The sequence below is a fragment of the Schistocerca piceifrons genome, chromosome 8, assembly GCF_021461385.2.
Source record: "Schistocerca piceifrons isolate TAMUIC-IGC-003096 chromosome 8, iqSchPice1.1, whole genome shotgun sequence".
NCBI classification, from domain to species: Eukaryota; Metazoa; Arthropoda; class Insecta; order Orthoptera; family Acrididae; genus Schistocerca; species Schistocerca piceifrons.
In genome coordinates this window covers 491,791,294-491,813,934 of record NC_060145.1, presented here as the reverse complement: position 1 = coordinate 491,813,934, position 22,641 = coordinate 491,791,294, and the positions used below count along the sequence as shown (strand labels likewise).

At 38.3% G+C, this 22,641-nt stretch overlaps 1 protein-coding gene across 4 annotated transcripts in view; it reads left to right on the top strand.

The window, feature by feature from the left end:
• The window catches only part of LOC124712506 (tau-tubulin kinase homolog Asator), a 625,336-nt gene that overhangs the window by 551,060 nt on the left and 51,635 nt on the right, over window positions 1-22,641 (top strand). For all 4 annotated transcript variants that reach the window (XM_047242811.1, XM_047242808.1, XM_047242809.1 and 1 more), the window contains 3 exons: window positions 1,144-1,350; window positions 11,237-11,370; window positions 12,609-12,851. In XM_047242811.1, coding sequence (XP_047098767.1) covers window positions 1,144-1,350; window positions 11,237-11,370; window positions 12,609-12,851 — 584 coding nt within the window. The remainder of the gene's footprint in view (window positions 1-1,143; window positions 1,351-11,236; window positions 11,371-12,608; window positions 12,852-22,641) is intronic.

The following is a 22,641-nucleotide window of genomic DNA, read 5'->3' as shown; positions in this document are numbered from 1 at the left end:
TGTGCTCTGTGCAAAATTCTACCAGGCGGCTTCCTCTTTCATTTCTTAGCCCCAATCCATATTCACCTACTACATTTCCTTCTCTCCCTTTTCCTACACTCGAATTCCAGTCACCCATGACTATTAAATTTTCGTCTCCCTTCACTATCTGAATAATTTCTTTTATTTCATCATACATTTCTTCAATTTCTTCGTCATCTGCAGAGCTAGTTGGCATATAAACTTGTACTACTGTAGTAGGTGTGGGCTTCGTATCTATCTTGGCCACAATAATGCGTTCACTAAGCTGTTTGTAGTAGCTTACCCGCGTTCCTATTTTCCTATTCATTATTAAACCTACTCCTGCATTACCCCTATTTGACTTTGTGTTTATAACCCTGTAGTCACCTGACCAGAAGTCTTGTTCCTCCTGCCACCGAACTTCACTAATTCCCACTATATCTAACTTTAACCTATCCATTTCCCTTTTCAAATTTTCTAACATACCTGCCCGATTAAGGGACCTGACGTTCCACACTCCAATCCGTAGAACGCCAGTTTTCTTTCTCCTGATAACGACATCGTCTTGAGTAGTCCCCGCCCGGAGATCCGAAAGGGGGACTATTTTACCTCAGGAATATTTTACCCAAGAGGACGCCATCATCATTTAATCATACAGTAAAGCTGCATGCCCTCGGGAAAAATTACGGCCGTAGTTTCCCCTTGCTTTCAGCCGTTCGCAGTACCAGCACAGCAAGGCCGTTTTGGTTATTGTTACAAGGCCAGATCAGTCAATCATCCAGACTGTTGCCCTTGCAACTACTGAAAAGGCTGCTGCCCCACTTCAGGAACCACACGTTTGTCTGGCCTCTCAACAGATACCCCTCCGTTGTGGTTGTACCTACGGTACGGCTATCTGTATCGCTGAGGCACGCAAGCCTCCCCACCAACGGCAAGGTCCATGGTTCATAGGGAGGGATGCTCCCATATGGAAAGTAATTCACCTATTTACGACAACCCGTTTATAGTGATGCTTTTACACGCTTAAGGAGAGCACCCATTATAAATATACAAATAATCTTAGTCATCATTGAGTGAGTAGTCTTAAGATAAACTAAAGCATAATACGTCTGAGAGTTATACGCACGGTGCTTTTATTTACAGGTATACTGGGTTCGTCTCCGTCGACAGACCGCGAGCCTTTGCGTGAGCGTGTCAAGGAGCACCGGTCTCGGCGTTTCCACTCTGGCGGCCCCACGAGTCGCCCCCCTAGCTGTCGCATCAACAATCGTGATGCCTCCATCACACAGTTCGCAGTAATTGATGATGACAATGTGTCAGCTTTACAACAGGTCACCCGAGGGGGTGGTGGTGAGTTCCATTTTGTGCTTGATGATCCAATAATACTATTGCAAAATATTAAGAATATGGACATTTATAAAGGAATAGCATTGCTGCAGTATACGCTGGCTCTGATTTGGGCTTTTAGAATCAGTCTGACAGTTTAGAATCGTATTTAACTGTTGCTGTCCCTCTGAGCTGACATTATTAATTTTAAAACTAGTACTTTATTCATCCAGGGTTGAAAAGTTGTCTGTTCTGTTGTAAATTTTGTTAACAAACTTAAAAATAAGTTATTGTTTGTGCCTTGATGGTCATTGCTGACATCTTCAGTGCAGATGCACACTATGTTCAAACTCGTACAGCAGTTGGGTAAAGCTGTGAGCAGTGAGGATAATGGATAGTGGATGGTGGACTACGTACATAGTCTGCAACAAGTTGAAAATTTAGGCTGGACAGAAAACGTGCTTGGATAGCCAAAGCATTTAAGGCGACCACTCATGTAAAGCAAGAAATTTGGGTTCGAGCCCCGGTCCATCACTAATTTTCACTTGTTGCCACTGAATTTATTTCTGTGCCCAATTTAAGCTGGTGCCTGTCTTTCTCTTAAGCTAAATGTTTCCTTTAGGTACATTATGAAAGGAAATGATTTATCTTCATAAAATCCCAAAGTATTTTCTAAGTTATATTTCAGTGTACCCATTGAATCACTTGTTCCTCCATCTACCTCCCACCCTCACATTATAAAGAAAAATGAATTTGTGCAGAGGTCATTCAGCAAATTTTCTGTTGTGAAAATATAAAATTTTTAGCAAATACAGAGGTATATTTTTATCACATCATATTTTTAACATTCCCATAGATTTAGTGATATTCTTTTGTTCTTACCCATTTTTTTATTCAAGTTCATGTACATATGTATACTTTTATATGTGTTTATAAGTGTCTATAGGCGGTTGTTATAAATTTCACTCCTAAAAGATGAGCACCATCTAGCAGTTCGGCCTCATATTTTATTAATTTTATTGATTGAATTTTACTTTGATGCCATTAGTTAGTGGCAGTTTTACTCAGTTTTTACAAATTCTCTGTAGGATCATATAACTTCAGTAACTAGATCATCAACATTACGGGGTATCTCTGTGTATCCTGGATGGAAAGTCAAGCACAATCTGTCCCCCATTTTGCATGTTGAGAAGCTGGGTGGTACTCAAATATAGAGAGCAAGTCTACAACCAGCTGATGTGTTTTAAGTGCCAAAATTGTTTTTTCGAATAGCACTGTAATTAAGAGACACGACAGAAACTTTGGTTACTTCATAGATGTAAGCCCTCAATGACATAAAAGAAGTAATTGAGTATATGAAAGGACAAACGGTTCACTGACGGCACAAAAATATGTTAATGCTGAACACACACAAAAAAAAAACTCTATAAAATGATGGTTTCTTTCCCTGCTATTATTTATTAACACCAGCTTCCAACTTTGGGGTTAATATTAACGAAAACATGGGACATTCGTGCATTACAGAAAAAGTCTATGCAGTGAAGGAAGGTTGGACTTTCAATGTTTCATTATAGTCCAGTCTTTAATTACAAAGCACCATATTATATCACAGCCTGGTCAGAGTATAATGATTATGATTATGGACTATGGTGACAGTTACTGAACTACAATTATCTTACGTAATACAAAGGGAGAGGATTTATGATTTCAAATGAGAATAGTTTCATAGCTAAATTTTTATCACGAGAGAGAAGCATTTAACAATTTTGTGGTCTTCTTAAAGATACAGCATTCTTTTGGGAAAATATTTTTCTGATACATGAACATCTTCAGTACTGTGATGTTGATAATATCTAGCTATTTAAACTGCTTAACACTACAAAAAAATTTGTGAAATATAAGCAAAATTTTCACAAACAAATGGTATCAAAAGAAATAAAAGTGAGAAAACTGATAAAGTATCAAAATTATTGGCCAATATTTACCTTCATGTGGTGAAATGTGTAGTACCCAAATTTATTTATTTATTGAGTCATCAGTCTTCTGACTGGTTTGGTGTGGCCCACCAAAAATTCCTCTCCTCTTCATCTCAGACCTATGTCCTCAATTATTTGCTAGATGTATTCCAATCTCTGCCTTCCTCTGCAGTTTTTGCCCTCTACAGCTCCATCTAGTACTGTGGAAGTCATTCCCTGATATCTTAACAGATTTCTGTCATCCTGTCCCTTCTCCTTGTCAGTGTTTCCCACATATTCGGTTCCTCTTGAATTCTGTGCAGGACCTCATTCCTTACCTTATTAGTCCACCTAATTTTCAACATTCTTCTCGCCATATCTCAAATGCTTTTATTCTCTTCCGTTCTAGTTTCCCACAGACCATATTTCAGTACCATACACTGCTGTTCTCCAAACGTACATTCTCAAAGATTTCTTCCTCAAATTATGGCCTATGTTTGATACTAATAGACTTCTCTTGACCAGGAGTGCCCTTTCTGCCAATGCTAGTCTGCTTTGGATCTCCTCCTTGCTCTGTCCATCATTGGTTTTATTTAACCACCTAGGGAGCAGAATTCTTTAACTTCTTCTACTTCATGACCATCAATCCTGATGTTAAGTTTCTCACTGTTCCTTTCTCTGCTACTTTTCATTACCTTTGCCTTTCTTCGATTTACTCTCGTTCATATTTTGTACTCATTAGTCTGTTCATTCCACTCAGTGAATCATGTAATTATTCTTCACTTTCACTCAGGATAGCAATGTCATCAGCAGATCATATCATTGACATCCTTTCACCTTAAATTCTAATTTGATTCCTGAACCTTTCTTTTATTTCTGTTATTGCTGCTTTGATGTACAGATTGAACAGTAGTAATGAATCCCTGTTACACCCTTTTTAATCTGAGCATTTCCACTCTTATTATTCCCTTTTGGCTCTTGTACATATTGTATATTACCCATCTTTCCCCATAGATTACCTCTATTTTTGTCAGAATTTCAAACCTCTTGCACCAGTTCGCATTGTTGAATGCTTTTCCCAGGTCGACAAATCTTATGAACATGTCTTTATTCATTTTTAGTCTTGCTTCCATTGTTGTTGTTGTTGTCTTCAGTCCTGAGACTGGTTTGATGCAGCTCTCCATGCTACTCTATCCTGTGCAAGCTTCTTCATCTTCCAGTAACTACTGCAACCTACATCCTTCTGAATCTGCTTAGTGTATTCGTCTCTTGGTCTCCCTCTACGATATTTACCCTCCACGTTGCCCTCCAATACTAAATTGGTGATCCCTTGATGCCTCAGAACATGTCCTACCAACCGATCCCTTCTTCTAGTCAGGTTGTGCCACAAGCTTCTCTTCTCCCCAATCCTATTCAATACCTGCTCATTAGTTATGTGATCTACCCCATGTAATCTTCAGCATTCTTTTGTAGCACCACATTTCAAAAGCATCTATTCTCTTCTTGTCCAAACTATTTATCGTCCATGTTTCACTTCCATACATGGCTACACTCCATACAAATACTTTCAGAAATGACTTCCTGACACTTAAATCTACATTCGATGTTAACAAATTTCTCTTCTTCAGAAACGCTTTCCTTTCCTTGCCATTGCCAGTCTACATTTTATATCCTCTCTACTTTGACCATCATCAGTTATTTTGCTCCCCAAATAACAAAACTCCTTTACTTCTTTAAGTGTCTCATTTCCTAATCAAATTCCCTCAGCATCACCCAATTGGACTACATTCCATTATCCTCATTTTGCTTTTGTTTATGTTCATCTTATATCTTCCTTTCAAGACACTATCCATTCCGTTCAACTGCTCTTCCAAGTCCTTTGCTGTCTCGGACAGAATTACAATGTCATCGGCGAACCTCAGCATTTTTATTTCTTCTCCATGGATTTTAATACCTGCTCCAAATTTTTATTTTGTTTCCTTCCCTGCTTGCTCAACATACAGATCGAATAACATCGGGGAGAGGCTACAACCCTGTCTCACTCCCTTCCCAACCATTGCTTCCCTTTCATGCCCCTCGACTCTTATAACTGCCATCTGGTTTCTGTACAAATTGTAAATAGCCTTTCGCTCCCTGTATTTTACCCCTGCCACCTTCAGAATTTGAAAGAGAGTATTCCAGTCAACATTGTCAAAAGCTTTCTCTAAGTCTACAAATGCTAGAAACGTATGTTTGCCTTTCCTTAATCTAGCTTCTAAGATAAGTCATAGGGTCAGTATTGCCTCACGTGTTCCATTATTTCTACAGAATCCAAACTGATCCTTCCCAAGGTTGGCTTCTACTAGTTTTTCCATTCGTCTGTAAGTAATTCATGTTAGTATTTTGCAGCTGTGACTCATTAAACTGATAGTTTGGTAATTTTCGCATCTGTCAACACCTGTTTTCTTTGGGATTGGAATTATTATATTGTTCTTGAAGTCTGAGGGTATTTCGCCTGTCTCATATATCTTGCTCACCAGATGGTATTGTTTTGTCAGGACTGGCTCTCCTAAGGCCGTCAGTAGTTATAATGGAATGTTGTCTACTCCCAGGGCCTTGTTTCGGCTCAGGTCTTTCAGTGCTCTGTCAAACTCTTCACGCATTATTGTATCTTCCATTTCATCTACATCCTCTTCCATTTCCATAATATTGTCCTCAAGTACATCGCTCTTGTATTGGCCCTCTATATACTCCTTCCACCTTCCTGCTTTCTCTTTGTTGCTTAGAACTGGGTTTCCATCTGACCTCTTGATATTCATACAAGTGGTTCTCTTTTCTCCAAAGGTCTCTTTAATTTTCCTGTAGGCGGTATCTATCTTACCCCTAGTGGGATAAGCCTCTACATCCTTACATTTGTCCTCTAGCCATCCCTGCTTAGCCATTTTGCACTTCCTGTCGATTTCATTTTTGAGACGTTTGATTTCCTTTTTGACTGCTTCGTTTACTGCATTTTTATATTTTCTCGTTTCATCCATTAAGTTCGTATTTCTTCTGTTACCCAAGGATTTCTAGTAGCCCTCGTCTTTTTACCTACTTTATCTCCTGCTGCCTTCACTACTTCATCCCTCAAAGCTACCCATTCTTCTACTGTATTTCTTTCCTCCATTCCGGTCAATTGTTCCCTTATGCTCTCCCTGAAAATCTGTCAGTTTATCCAGCTCCTTAAATTCCCACCTTTTTACAGTTTCTTCAGTTTTGATCTACAGTTCATAACCAATAGATTGTGGTCAGAGTTCACATCTGTCCCTGGAAATGTCTTAAAATTTAAAACCTGGTTCCTAAATCTTTGTCTTACCATTATATAATCTATCTGAAACCTGTCAGTATCTCCAGGCTTTTTCCATGTATACAACCTTCTTTTATGATTCTTGAACCAAGTGTTAGCTATGATTAAGTTGTGCTCTGTGCAAAATTCTACCAGGCGGCTTCCTCTTTCATTTCTTCCCCCCAATCCATATTCACCTACTACGTTTCCTTCTCTCCCTTTTCCTACTGCTGAATTCCCATCACCCATGACTATTAAATTTTCGTCTCCCTTCACTACCTGAAAAATTTCTTTTATTTCATTATACATTTCTTCAATTTCTTCGTCATCTGCAGAGCTAGTTGGAATATAAACTTGTACTACTGTAGTAGGTGTGGGCTTCGTGTCTGTCTTGCCCACAATAATGCGTTCACTATGCTGTTTGTAGTAGCTTACCCGCACTCCTATTTTTTTATTCATTATTAAACCTACTCCTGCATTACCACTATTTGATTTTGTATTTATAACCCTGTAGTCACCTGACCAGAAGTCTTGTTCCTCCTGCCACCGAACTTCACTAATTCCCACTATATCTAACTTTAACCTATCCATTTCCCTTTTTAAATTTTCTAACCTACCTGCCCGATTAAGGGATCTGACATTCCATGCTCCGATCCGTAGAACGCCAGTTTTTTTCTCCTGAATTTTTCCATTGTCAATGGCAATGTCAGAATCGTCACTCTGGTGCCTTTACCTTTCCTAAAGTCAAACTGATTGTCATCTAACACATCCTCAATTTTCTTTTCCATTCTTCTCTATATTATTTTTGTCAGCCACTTGGATGCATGCGCTGTTAAGCTGATTGTGTCATAATTCTCGCACTTGTCAGCTCTTGCCGTTTTCGGAATTGTGTGGACAATGTTTTTCCGAAAGTCAGAGGGTGTGTAGCCAGACTAATACATTCTACTCACCAACATGAATAGCCTTTTTTTGCGACCCCCCCCCCCCCCCCCGACCCCCGCCAGCAATTTTAGAAATTCTGATGGAATGTTATCTATCCCGTCTGCCTTATTTGATCTTAAGTCCTCCAAAACTCTTCTAAATTTTGGTTCTAGTACTGGATCCCCTATCTCCTCTAAACTGTCTCCTGTTTCTTCTTCTATCACATCAGGCAAATCTTACTCCTCATAGAGGCATCAACGTGCTTTATCAACCTATCGATTCTCTCCTCTGCATTTATCAATGGAATTCCTGTTGCACTCTTAGTGTTACCACATTGCTTTAAATTTTAATGAAGGTTCTTTTGACTTTACTATATGCTGAGTCAGTCCTTCTGACAATCATTTCTTTTTTTTGATTTCTTCACATTTTTCATGCAGCCATTTCGTAGTAACTTCTCTGATCTTCCTATTTATTTAACTCCTAAGTGACTTGTATTTCTGCATTCCTGAATTTCCCTGAACATTTTTGTACTTCCTTCTTTCATCAACTGACTGCAGTATTTCTTCAGTTGCTCATGGTTTTTCACAATTACCTTCTTTGTACCTATGTTTTTCTTTCCAGCTTCTGTGATTGCTCTTTTTAGATATGTCCATTCCTCTTCAACAGTGCTTCCTACTGGGCTATTCCTTATTCCTGTATCTATAGCCTTAGAAAACTTAAAGTGTATCTTGTCATACCTTAATACTTCTGTACCCCATTTCTTTGCATATTGATTCTTCCTGACTAATCTCTTAAACTTCAGCCTAGTCTTTATCACTACTACATTGTGATCTGAGTCTATATCTGCTCCTGGTTATGCCTTACAATCCAGTATCTGATTTCAGAATCTCTGTCTGACAATGATGTAATCTAACTGAAATCTTCCCATATATCCCGGCCTTTTCCAAGCATACGTCCTCCTCTTGTGATTCTTGACCAGAATATTCACTATTACTAACTGAAATTTATTACAGAACTCAATTAGTATTGCTCTTCTCTCATTCAGCATCCCAAGCCTGTATTCTCCTGTAACCATTTCTTCTATTCTTTCTCTCTCTCTCTCTCTCTCTCTCTCTCTCTCTCTCTCTCTCTCTCCATCTTCACCTTGCAATGTCAGCATGTATACCTGAACTATCATTGTCAGTGTTGGCTTTCTGTTGATTCCGATAAGAACAACCCTTTCACTGAACTGTTCACAGTAACATACTCTCTGCCCTACCTTTCTATTCATAATGAATCCTACTCCCATTGTACCATTTTCTGCTACTGTTGATATTACCATATACTCACATGACCAGAAGTCCTTGTCTTCTTTCCATTTCACTTCACTGACCCCTACTATATCTAGATTGAGCCTTTGCATTTCCCTTTTCGTATTTTCTAGCTTCCCTATTATGTTCAAGCTTCTGACATTCCACACCTCAACCCATAGAACGTTATCCTTTCGCTGGTTATTCAATCTTTTTCTCATGGTCATCACACCGAGGCAGTCCCCTCCTGGAGATCCGAATGGGGGACTATTCCAGAATCTTTTGCCAATGGAGAGATCACCATGACACTTTTCCAATTGCAGGCCACACATTATGTGTCTTTAATGCAGTGGTTTCCTTCTGCATTCTCATGGCATTGATAATTGCTGATTCTTCCACCTTTAGGGGCAGTTTCCCACCCCAAGGACAAGAGTGTGCCATGAACCTCTGTCCACTCCTCTGTCCACCTTAATAAGGCAGTTGGCAGAACGAGTGTGACTTCCGGCATAAGAAGTCTTTGGCTGGCAATGCTTGATTACTAATCAAAATTAAGGTGGTGACGGGCTTTGCACCTGAGACTGAGGACATTTTGATTACTAATCAGAGATGCTACCGCTAGACCACAGGTGCCCAATAGGCACATATAAAAGTGAACACTATCGAGCTGTCGGAACTATGTAGTTCCTTCTTCAGAGATGATAGAGGGATATCTGGGGAAGGACAGCTCACTCGGACCCCACATAGACAGTGAGTCTGCTGCGACAAGGACGAGGGTAGACAAAGATGGAAGGGGAGGTATCAGAGGGAGTTGGTCAGAAGTGGCACATTTGTAAACATTCTGTGAATGTAACGTCTGTGACATACATTCTCTGACACCCCTATTACAATCTAACACATGCAGTTGTGACACTGCTGTGAAAATTGTTATGTGTGACAGAGGCAAAGAAGCCAGCCATTAGATTTATGTTTGTTTTTAATTATTTTTCTACTTAATTGATGAAGCAGTTATATTTTTGCATTCCAGGCTTTAGTAAATTACCAAGAGACTGGATAATTCTGAAATAAATGTAAGAATGGCTGAAGCACAGTGACATAAGGAACAACTTATTTATGAAGAAATACTTCTGACTGTGTGTATAATTGCAGGTCACTCCACTAAAAGCTGGAGAATAGATACACCTGCTTCATGCATGAGAAATGTACATTTCTGTTGTCTTTTCTTGTTATGATAGGCACTTTTCTCGACACTTAATAATTTTGTATGGAGTCTAATAATTCAAACATTCTTGCACTTCACTAGATTTTCTTGTCTTTTCTTGTTATGATAGGCACTTTTCCCGACACTTAATAATTTTGTATGGAGTCTAATAATTCAAACATTCTTGCACTTCACTAGATTTTCTTATACACAGATATTTTTGTAGATGTAATTGCTTTTGCTTCAAAAGTAAATTTGTTCAAGATTCTTGCCATTTATGGCTAGGATGTAATTGTAATTGTGGGATTGGTTTCTTCTGTGGTGGGGACACTGTTTTATTGGTTTTGACATTTTATTATCATGTCTGTGTAATTTTCCCTTCAGCTACAGTTTGAGGGGCTTATTTCATACCTTAAATAATCAGGGTATTGCATTGCATATGTGTTTCCTACACTCGACACTGACTGATTCAATTGAAAGTGTAGTAAAGAAAGCTTCACCTTTTTGAGTAAATATACATCACCTTCCTACAGTCAGTCAGATCTTCTGCTATTTACTAGAAGAAAATGACATTGTTTGGCAAATATCTGGTTAGAAGAGAATCATAATAATCGATCAATCAATCAGTCAATCAAACCTGTCCTGTAACATTTCATTTCATACTTCCCAGCATCCTTAGGAAACTAAATAAAGACAAATGTGGTGTGATTTTTAGTGAGTGTCAATTTTTATGGCACTGCATATGGTTCCTATCATAAAAATTACGTTACAAATCAATTAAATGATACTGTTTTTCTCCACATGGTATCGTATTGAGAAACATAGCTTTCTGTCTGCTCAGAGTACTGCTGTCGCAGTGTATAACAAAAACGAGAGGGATTGTCGTGAGTGTATGTGTTGGACTGTGCCTCTAGATTTGTCCTCACAGCTGCTGGGTCTCTGTCATCGTGGGCCTGAGTGACTTGCTCTTCATTTTGACACTTCTGCAATCTATTCTGTATCCTGTTCGACGAAGGAACTACTAGTTCTGAAAACTTGGCAGCATTGACTTTTACTTTTATACCCATGTATCGGTGGTGCTATACATTTTGCTTGCTGAAGGCAATTAGCCCAGTTTGCCCATCAGTTCTGCCTTATACTTCACAAACTAATAGTAGCTCATCATAGCCTGATATGCCAGTTTGACATTTAGCTTACTATTTTTTTTTATAAAATTTATGTTTGTAACATTTGTGTGTTTCAGGTCTAACTTTGGCATCTCAGTGGAAGTCTCAGTTTGACGACTCTGAGGAGACAGACAATGAGTGGCGTGGGGAGAACCTGCAGAGCCCAGAACACAGGCACCAGGCACAGGCACAGGCACAGCTGGCCTCGCAGGTGCGCCAACACCTCTGCGTCTAGTGTGCACTGCTCTGCTTGTGGTTCTGTTGTTGGCACAAACATTCCTTTACTTTTCTTAGACTCCATTTTGATAAGCATTTTGCATTTTCCTTTTCCCCCCGTATTGTACGCTTTCGAGATGTATCGGCAGCTTTTCTGCGTTATCGAGTTGTATCCTTTTCCACTGAGGATAGTTCCATTTGGCTGCAATTTTTATCATTCGGCAGTACGCTGAGCCGTAACCTTCATTTTTCGTCATTATTTTTGCCGATTAGCTCGATTTGGAGACAGCTCCCAGTTCCTGGTGACTGTGCACCTCTTGGAACGACATTTGTTTCTTGCCTGTGGTGCTGTTTCACAATCTTAAACATTTGAATCCATATTTTCGTATCTTCTGTTTCTTTATTAGTGCAGACTGCTTCGTGGACATACGGGTATTCACATAGATGATCACTTAACGTTCTGCTGCATTTTGTTGGTACTATATTGTAATAAGAGAGCCCCCTCTATCTCTGAAAGGTAGACGGTTGTTAAAACCGGCATCATCCACGTGCACTTGCTGTTAATAAGCTTTTTTAAGTAGTAATGGATTTCTGTTCTTTTTTATGTAGTCATTTGTTTCCTCTGATACATTAGCTGATTAAAAATTTCACAATTATATTGCAGCCTGCATGTATCTCGTGTCTTCTTTTTTCTGAGTGCACAATACTGTATAACAAGAATAGGGACTGTGCAAATAATTTTTCTTCTCAGATTTCAGTGTCGTGAATTTTAATTTTAGCACTGACTGCTACGAAGCTGTAATTTGTCGTGAGAATCCCTGGGCAGTAATGCAGGGACAGTAGGTTGGCTAACTTCTCCAAACATTTCTAAAGTAGTTTATTTACCATACCTTTCTAAAAGCTGCTGTGGACAAGAACGCGACTGAAATAGGAATTTTGCATACTTAAGTTGAGGTACATTTATAAACTTGTTGTATATTTTTGATGGAGATACTTGAGAGATTTTTGTAGGATTATATTATGAAAACCTAAAAAGATCTGAAGCATACAGATCACAGTGAAGTTCAAAAGATTCATTTCCCTCAAATTCACACGCATAATCGAAGAAAAAAGTCAGTCGGTTCAATGATCGAGAGCAAACACGTGCTAGACATTCGAGGAACAGAATTACGATAGGAGGGAACAATTTCGACCCAGAGGAAGCTGCGAGGTACTATTTTTACAATGTGGCAGCACCACCCCGCATTCCCACCGAGTGCGGACGGCGCGAGCCCGCAGCCGCAGGGCGGGAGCCCAGCCGCGGGCACGGGATCCCCACTGCCGTCGCAGGTGGCGGGGGTTGCGACGCCTCCTCACCCTCACCAGCAAATGGCGCCTCCGCAGCAGCACCAGCCTCAGCCTCAGGGCCTGGTGGCCGAGGCGCCCCAGCTGTCCCGCATCAGTGAGGACTCTCGCCAAGAGAAGAACTCGCCTCAGGTAACTTGTAATTGATGAGCAAGCTCGTAACGATAGTAACTGAATCGTGTGTACTGCTTGTAATCACTAGTGACATTGATTCATTTTGCTAGCTTGTTGACTTCGGTTAGGCAATGTCTAATGTCCCCTGTCATTGCTATTATAGAAAAACAAACTGCCAATGAGATATCCTCTACAGTTGTATTCAGACATTATTAAGAAGTCAGTTTCGTGGAAATGAAGTCTAACATTAAAGTGTACCTGTGCAAAGTCACAACTGAGCGATAAACAAATACGAGGTGGGCAAAAAGTGAAAAAGTTGCATAAGGGGCTATAACTGTGGACAACTTTTTTGTTTATTCTTTCCTCCTAACTTTTTTCATTCTTTTCTCCACACCTTCCTGAGATTATGTAAGGGTAAACAATTACCAGTCCTTTCTCTTTTAGGTCCGTGAAATATCAGTGATAAGTAATGATAAATAAAAAAATATTCACAGCTATAATCCCACCCTGTATGTGAGGTTTGAGATCAAATAGAGGAATGCAAGATGATTTTAAACCAGTAAGCCCATTCTCAAGAATAAATTTAAAAAAATAGAGAATGAGAGAAAGTTAGTGAAGAACTATGATCTATATAGTAAGTTGGTTGGATTTAGAGAAATGTTAATCGAGAGCACGATGCTGGCTATCTGTTGCTTGGTATACAGGACCCACTCCTAACGTTTCCCAGATAGATTTTCTGAGGAACTTCAAAAAATATTTGTTGTTTTGTTTCTGCGATGTACAGTTCGAATTCATTCAAACAAAGGCTGCTTGTAAGGTACTTCGTGTGATGCTCATTGTCAAAAGAAAATGTACGTTCTGCTCTCATTAAAATGTCATTTGAAGAGTAGTTGTTTGTGCCCAGTAGACAGAGAAATTTAAAATTAGTGTGGTACTGTATTCATTCCTAGGAAATTGAGAATGACAGCAAAACATAAGGAAAGGTCAATAATTGCAACAGCATCTCAGCAAGGTTTACGCTGTCTTCACAATAGACAGGGGAACCACTTCAAGCGGGAAAATAATAATAATAATAATAATAATAATAATAATAATAATAATAATTTGTTCTCTGTAGCTGTGGTATACATTAAAATCCCTATATTACAGTACTGTAGCTCGCTGCTAGAGAAGTCGCACAAAGTGGCTCAGGCCTCAATTATGTGGAGTAGGTATGGTAATTAGTTTTCTGGCGGATATTTTCACTGTGGCCAAACAAATACAAAGAACGGAGTGGCGTACTATCCATCTGTGAAGAGTGATGGATCACAAAAGAAATGGGGATCCCAGTGCTCGTAGTGTAACACAATTTAGGAGATAGTGGAAAAAGTTCGTCGATCTTTTTTGGCATCTGGCACGACATTTCGAACTCTATCGAGGTCGTCAGCCACTAGGGTTAGGTCTGTTCACACGCATTCAGAAAGTCTGTCAAACAGATGCAGCAGCTGTGTCAGAACAGTGCAGAGGACTGCTTTAGGTGCCTAATCTCCAGGGATGATTTAAAGAAGCAAATTAGTGGAAACTTGTGGATTCACCTCCACCAGAGAAGGCTAAGAACTGCTCATAATCAGACACTGTTATACTGAGAGTTTTTGAGATTGACATTGTGTAGTGCTAACAGATGACGCTCATAAAAAGCAAACTGTCATAAGAGTATATTACTGGAATTCCCTGATAAGATTACAGGAGGAGTCAAGATGAAGTGCCAGGAGAATCTGTCCAAAGGAGTGGCAGCTATTCTCCAACTCACTCTGCACGAGACACAGTTATATGTACTGCTTCTTTGGGCTATGAAATTTTGCCTCAGTCCCATACTCTCCTGACACAGCGCCCAGTGACTCCTTTCTCTTTTGTCAGAGGAAGAAATCGTTGCACGAATGGCATTTTCAGAATGCTGACGAGGTGATTTTTTGAGGTAGTGCATTTCTCAAACAGCTAAGTTGCAGACTTCTGCTGCTGAGGTCTCTCCACTGCATCAGCCATTGTTGGGAAGGATGTGTTGCATTGGAGGGCTGATATGTAGAGGAGGAGCAAGTTTCACAATTCGAGCTCAGTTTTGTCTTGGGGATAATTAAAACTTTACGACTACCTGTTGTATTGTAGCACACAAATCGTGCCATCATAGTTGGAAATGGTTATTGTAGTGTCTTGTTCCGCAAGGGAGAGGATGTTGTTAAAGGTGGGTGGACGGTATCCTCTTTCTACAACACAAATTCACATGTACATCAATACGGTTCTTTTTTTACACGAAGCTGCTACTTAACAGGAATAGAGCCCACGTTCGTGGTACGAGCTCATCAGTAATAACCCTGTTGCAGACTATACCGATAATCTTGCTATTACAAACTCCAGACTCATTGCTGGTGCCACTATGGTCACTAATCTGGTCACTAAGTGCTGTCGTAACCTGCAATTTGAACTGAGCCCGCTGTGCGAGTGAATGACAGACGCCAAACTGGAAGAGTGAATCAGTCAGACCCTCTGAATAGTGGCGGCACCCTAAATACTTGCTGTTGAGAGGGCGTTGGTGGCGTGTTGCTTGTCAGTGTGTCTCTGGCCTCACTCATGATAGGCGCTTGATCCGGTGCCTACTATCGATCTTCGTGCTACGTCTTTGCCCATTGGTGTGCTGGCGACAGGTTAACCCGGCGCAGTTATTATTTTTAATGATGTTGAGTAAGTATACTTGGATTGAATATCACATCAGACTACTGTAGGGCTGCTGAACCAAAGTAGCTGAAAACATTAAACTTTAGAGAATTTTGTTAGGAATGAGAACGATGTGCCACAATAGCAGCCTTTAAGCTGTTCGACTCCACATACACACCATAAAGATAAGATTGAAAATACCTTCAGGAACAGCAGAGATAAGGCACCAGATACATTTCTTGTAAAATAAAAATATGTCAGATTTGTATTCCATCACCAACTCTCTTCATTCATTACTGCTGCCGAAGTACAGCTCCTCAATTTTGCAAGTTTAATGTTTGTTCCATCTTCTGTGCAGTGGTCACTGTTCGAGGTAATTATTTGTTTTGCTATTTTGTCAGAAACTGACATTTTGAGCCTGTGGCTGTGTGCAAAATATAGGTTGACTCTTACACAGAAGATTACAGCAACCAGCCACTTTTTACAATGCTATTTATTTACTTAAACAGCACCCACCATTACCGGTTTCAAACCGATAGGTTCAGCTTCAGATGGCTAGTTCATGCTTTACATTTATTTTGTGTTTTATTTCCCCATGTAATGACAAAATAATATATAATGCAGAGAATAAAAGCAAAGCAGTCTGGGATGTTATAAAAAAGGAAACGGGGAGAGGCAAACAAATGCAGAATAATGTACTGCTAAGGGAGGCCAGTAAGGTAATAAATGATCCGCAACACTTAGCAAACTATGTAAACGAGCATTTTTCAAGTACTGCAGAGAAGTTGCAGCAAAAATTCCCCAAAACAAATATAACAACTGTAAATAATGTTGCACTAAATACTATGATGTTACTTCCTACGACAGAGAATGAAGTCAATAAAACTGTTCAAAAACTAAAAAATAAAAAGTCAGTAGGCTTAGATGAAGTACCAATGTGTGTACTGAAACAATTCGTATGGATTATACAAGGCCCCTTAACAAATATAATAAATGAATCCTTCACATCAGGGACATTTCCAGAGCAGTTAAAACAGGCAAGAGTTGTACCTTTGCTTAAGAAAGACAATGCAGAAGGCATAGAAAATTACTGGCCAATTTCCCTACTGTCACCATTCTCAAAACTAATAGAAACAATTTTTTAAGCGAATCACAGTTTGGTGGCAAAAATACAGAGTAAGCCATAGTAGAATTCACAAAAGTTGTACTTGATGCTCTTGATACAGATGAGTGTATCACAGGCATATTTTTGGCTCTTTCTAAGGCGTTTGATACAGTTGACCACAAGATTCTATTAAATAAATTTGAAGCATTAAGAATAAGAGGGGCAGGTAACTAATTACTGGTTTCAATCATACTTATCAGATAGGGTACAAAGAGTAGAGATAACACGTACATCAAATAGATCTAAACATTTAGAAAAAACACTTATCACAACCAAAATACATTAATGTAGGGTTTCTGCTAGGTAGCATATTAGGACCAATACTATTCCTCATACATCAATGACTTTCCCAGTAGTGTTACTCATGCTGAAAAAATTCTCTTCGCTGATGACAGCAATATTGTATTCACTGACAAAACAAGAGAACTCTTTGCTGAGAAAGCAAATGAAACTCTCAAGGAAGATTATGATTGGTCAATAAGCAATGTTAAATTAAATGTAGATGGCACTTCTACAGACTGTGTAACAAATGCAAAATTTCTAGGAATGAATATTGATTCTAAGTTGAAGCGGTGTGAACACACAAAGGTACTTGCAAACAGAATGCCATCAAAATGTTATGCCCTTAGAATCCTATCGTCAGTGTGTAACATGCAGTGTCTTTTAGTTACATAATATTCATATATACACTCAATTCTTAGCTATGGCATTCTTTTTTGGGGAACAAATGCACAAAATGTTAACACAATTTTCAAACTCCAGGAAAGAGCCATAAGAATAATAACCAAAAATACTAGTCGAGCTCATTGTGATGATCTGTTCAAAACGCTGGGGATTGTAACTGCTCCGTGTGAACACATTTACCAGTCAGTTATACACATCAAAAATAACATTGGTAATTACTGCACAAACAGCTCTGTCCATGACCATGCAACAAGAGATAGACTCAACTTACATTTGTCAAGAAAAAATAAACATAAAACTCAAAACAGAATTTTCTACCAAGGAGTAAAACTGTACAATAAATTACCAAAAGAGATTAAAGAAATTTCAAAAATACACTTATTTAAAAAGGCAGCTAAAAAGTACCTGTTATGCAATACATTTTATAAATTGAAGGATTACTTAGATAAGACAGAGGGGTTTGATAAAAAAATGTTATACAAATAAATAATAATAATAATGTTTATAAAACATCAAACATTCCACATAACACCTTTAATTTATGTTTTTTTCCTCCTTTTTTCCATTCTAGAAATACTTACCCCCAAGCTATGCATAGCACAATACTACCACTTCTTCCTCTTTCTGAGCTCAACATCTTACTCATTGTGGAGGGATGCTGACTCAGTTTTTCAGGATAGGAAATGGGAAGTTGCGATACAGAAAATGGCCCAGGGATCATCAGAGAGTGTGAGAGTGTGTGTGTGTGTGTGTGTGTGTGTGTGTGTGTGTGTGTGTGTGTGTGTGTGTGTGTGTGGTGTGTGTGTGTAATGAAACAATGTGTGTATAGTGTGTGCAGTGACTATTAGTGAGATATGAGTGAGCAGTGTGGCATTACATTATTTAATACCGTATTTACTCGAATCTAAGCCGCACTCGAATCTAAGCCGCACCTGAAAAATGAGACTCGAAATCAAGGAAAAAAATTTTTTCCGAATCTAAGCCGCACCTGAAATTTGAGACTCGAAATTCAAGGGGAGAGAAAAGTTTTAGGTCGCACCTCCAAATCGAAACAAAGTTCGCCTAGTTGTAATATGAGACACAATTTAGGTCAAATGAATGACGATACAGCTGCAGTAGTTTGGCTCGAGTCGTAGGCTTAGCAGTTACGGTTTACCAGGTAGCCATTGCTACGCGTCACGCGCTCCGTCCGTATTTATACGGATATCCTTCCTTTTTCACGTGCTTCGTCTGGTTTGAATTGATTGCTTCTTTTTCTTTGATCTGGTAAGTGCCGTTCTCTTGGTTATAGGTGTTTACGTCACTCCAAGCTGAAAATGCATTACCGCACTGTGTCATGCATTGTTTGTCGCATTCTGATAGTGCGTGTTTACGGCCTGTCGCCGCTCGCGGCGTGACTTGCTTTTGTGCGCGCTACAGCCGCTTACAAATAAAGAATGGAGAGGAGTCGTCTCATTAGCGAAACATTTGTTGTTACTTACACTACTGCTTTCTTTGATAATGATCAAGAAGAACCGAATAACAGACTGCGTATGATAGATGATGTTCTGAACGAAATTTTAGCGAAAATTTTTCTCCGTTCCAAAATCTTTGCAGGTGCCTCTTTAGTTCATTACATTCTGCACAGAAATTAGAGTCATCTTAGATTTAAAAATCTAGTCAGTTGCCGTGCTTCATTTCTGACTGTATCACTATCAGGCATAAGAATAATACGAATATAAACATGACATGATATGTATATTCTTCCCCGTTTGCTGTTGTCTCACTCTAGTTTCGTAGTTTATTAGGTAGACAGGATTTAAATGAGATAGTAGCAAACACGAAACAATACATGGCAAAATGTTTATATTCGTATTAATCTTATGGCAAAGAGAATACTACATGTGATTCACAATTCATAAAAGCTCCTATTAGCAACCATCTCTTCTCTTGACAAACATCCCAAACAGTCTTGCTAGTCGGATTTTCATAGTACATTGAAATGCTGCTACATTCGAAGACCAACAATACAGAATTTGTATTTACTTCGTTGGATAATGTACCAAAATGCAGTGGTCGAAACTCTGGGCGGAGGAAAAAGGCTCGTCTTCCACTTTTTTTTTAATTTATTTACTGACGCAGAGATTTTGGTGCCAGTATGTATCTTTGTGCCTACAAAGCATGCCTGTGTGGCGCTACATATATTCGACGGCAGAAGTTAGTTGTGGCGGCACCCACCAACATTTTTCAGAACTCCCGCTTGCTTTGCACTCGATTCTAAGCCGCAGGCGGTTTTTTGGATTACAAAAACCGGAAAAAAGTGCGGCTTAGATTCCAGTAAATACGGTAAGTTATTTGTAAAAAAAGTATTGTAGGCGAGGAGTAAATTTAATAATTGTCTCTAACTAGAAGTCTGTAAATATATGCGTATATCCATTAGCTTATTTTAAATTGGTCTAAACTTGTAAATACTTTGACATGTGCTGTATCATTGTAAAAAAGAGATCTATGGATGAATAAAGCTACTACTACTACTACCACCACTACCACTACCACTACCACCACTACACTCGATGAAACTTACTTGGGGTGTTGATGCACTACAACCAAAACAAAATGTGAGACAATGTCTTTATAATTGTAATTGTGCCTCAAGATGATTTTAAGTGATGTAAACAAATTATTATTATTATTAAATGGAAGATATTTCAGTTATTTACAATGAAGAATCTGTGCCATTACTTTCCAGTGCGCGTTCTTCGTTGTAAATAATTGAAACATCTTCCATATAATAATAATTATTTGTTTACACCACTTAAAATCATCATGAGGCACAATGACAATTAAAAAGACGTTGTCTCACATTTTGTTTTGGCTGTAGGGCATCACCACCCCAGGGAAGTTTTGTCAGGTGGGGAAACAAAAAATGAAATCTAAAAGTCTGAAGATGAACCTATCAGTTCAAAAGTGGTAATGGTGCTGTTTAAGTAAATAAATAAAATTGTAAAAAGTGGCTGGTTGCTCTAGTCTTCTGTGTAAGAGTCAACCTATATAAATATTTGTTTTATTTTTTATTATTTCTTGGTATTGAATAAGAATGACTGCATGATATATTATGGCATCCACCGTCATTGTAATCAATTCAGACTTGAAATTATCTTAATTGACTTAGAGTGGAGCACATGTACTTAAAATTCTGCTAATAGCATAGCAACACTTTTTATTAAATTGTGTTTTGCTGTGCACTGTTAAGAAAATTTTTTGTATGCCTCTCATGTTTCAGATGCTAACAAAATTAGTATTTTAAGATTCCATTTCATCATTTGATTTGTTCTTTGTGAGCAATCATCTTTTTTCTTACTTCTAACACAGTGCAGGAATGACATGCACTGAGACATGCGAAAGCTCTGATAGGTTAAAAAAAGAAAATGCTGTATCCTGTAGTTTGAGATTCCACTGCCTTCCAATCTACAGTTGCATTGTGCATTAATTTATGAGTTCTATGTAAAATTTGGCTGTTTTTAAGTCAATAATTATTTGAATTGCTGTTTTGTATTGTAGAAATTGTCTGCAATAGGTAATAGCATATCAGATTTTTATTCCAATTTGCCTGTTATTTCTCCTATGTAATGTCTTCACCAGTTGATAAATGTATATATTTTCCTGCAATTTAAATTTATTCAAGTGCATGATACATTAATGTTATTTAGGAAATAAGCATACCAAAATATTTTTGTTATACAAGACAGTTAGCCCAATAAATCTTTTATCACATGCCATCTTTCCTACTTTCAAAACAAGTTTTCATATAATAATAATAAAATAAGCAGCAGCAGCAACTGTGTGTAGTTTCATTCATTCTGCTTTACTTCCTAATGTTAATTATGTAGTCTAGTTGTGCACCCATGAGCCTTTGAAATGTGAATGTTGCCTTTGCTTGCATTTGTTACCCTAACTTATACTTGTTGTTTTTATCTGTGCCTGTTATATGTTAAGCACTTTCAACCTGAGTTACTTGCTTGTGAAATGCTAGCAGTCCATCCCAATTACTAATATGCATCATTTCTGTTTCAGAATACTGTTTACTTTAGCAAAGCATTTCTGTATGTTTGTCTTCAGTTCAATGAGTTATTAGTTAATTATTTATGCTTATTTAAGAAAGTTATAGCTTAAACAACTGTAGGTGGTTTTGAGATTTTAATTAAGAAACAAAACTGCAGTACTATAGGTATTTTCCCAATATTACATTAAGGATACTATTCTGGCTGCATTATCGCTGGTGAAGTATTTTATATTCTCTTTATTGAACATACCGATTACAACTTGGTAGTAGGGCTTGAGCACATAAAGAAACTTACTCAAGAATTGTAAGATTCTTACACTAAGGAAAATCAGCTTGATATGGCAACACTACTGGCAGGCTTCCATAAGCAGAGTGGTACTTGGTCTCTTAAGGTAATACTTATCTTTTTTTCGGTCTCAGCTAAGGCAAAATTAAGAGTACTGTCATGTAAGCAAAATTCCAAATCAGTCAGTTATCCACATATTAGATTCTAATCAGTTCAAATATTAAAGTTTTTTTTTCACTCATTTGCCTAAATTGCATAAGGAGAGACAGAGAGAGATTGTATGAGGGATGTTCGAGAAGTACTCAGCTGAAGACAAAGATGACATTAATGTAGCCAAACTACTGTGATTTTTTAAAATGTAAAACTCTTTAGATGCCAACTGCAAAGTTTCACAGAGGTTCATTTAGCTGTTTGTAATGATCATGTAAATAATTATGTCAATACTTCTTTGAAAATGGATTACATTCAGTTATGATGTAAGGTAAAGTATCCTATTTTAAAATGTTTTGCCATAACTAATATACAGGATTGGACATTAAACAGTCCTTGCTACATAGTTTCTAAAGTAAAGAAATGAGATGCCAAAATTTAAAAATTATTCTGTATCTAATGGAGATAATGAGGGCTCAGAACCTATATGATCAAAGAGGTTATTGAATATTCATGAATACTCAATGAATGTCAGTCAAAGATATGCAGGCTTCCTGACACTGCAATGATCTCAGTTCATGGCCATGCTTTACATGAAATCTTGGCCGTGGCAAAGCTTTCTGCTCAATGTATGATGACTGTTGACCAAAGATAAAAAAGTACTATTGCTCAAGGATGTTTGGACTTAGTTAAACCTTATGCGATTGAGTTTCTCTGTTTTTTTTTACAGTAGATGAATCATAGTGGATGACAAAAGGTCCCACCAAAGAAATAGGGAATGATTCCATCTGCA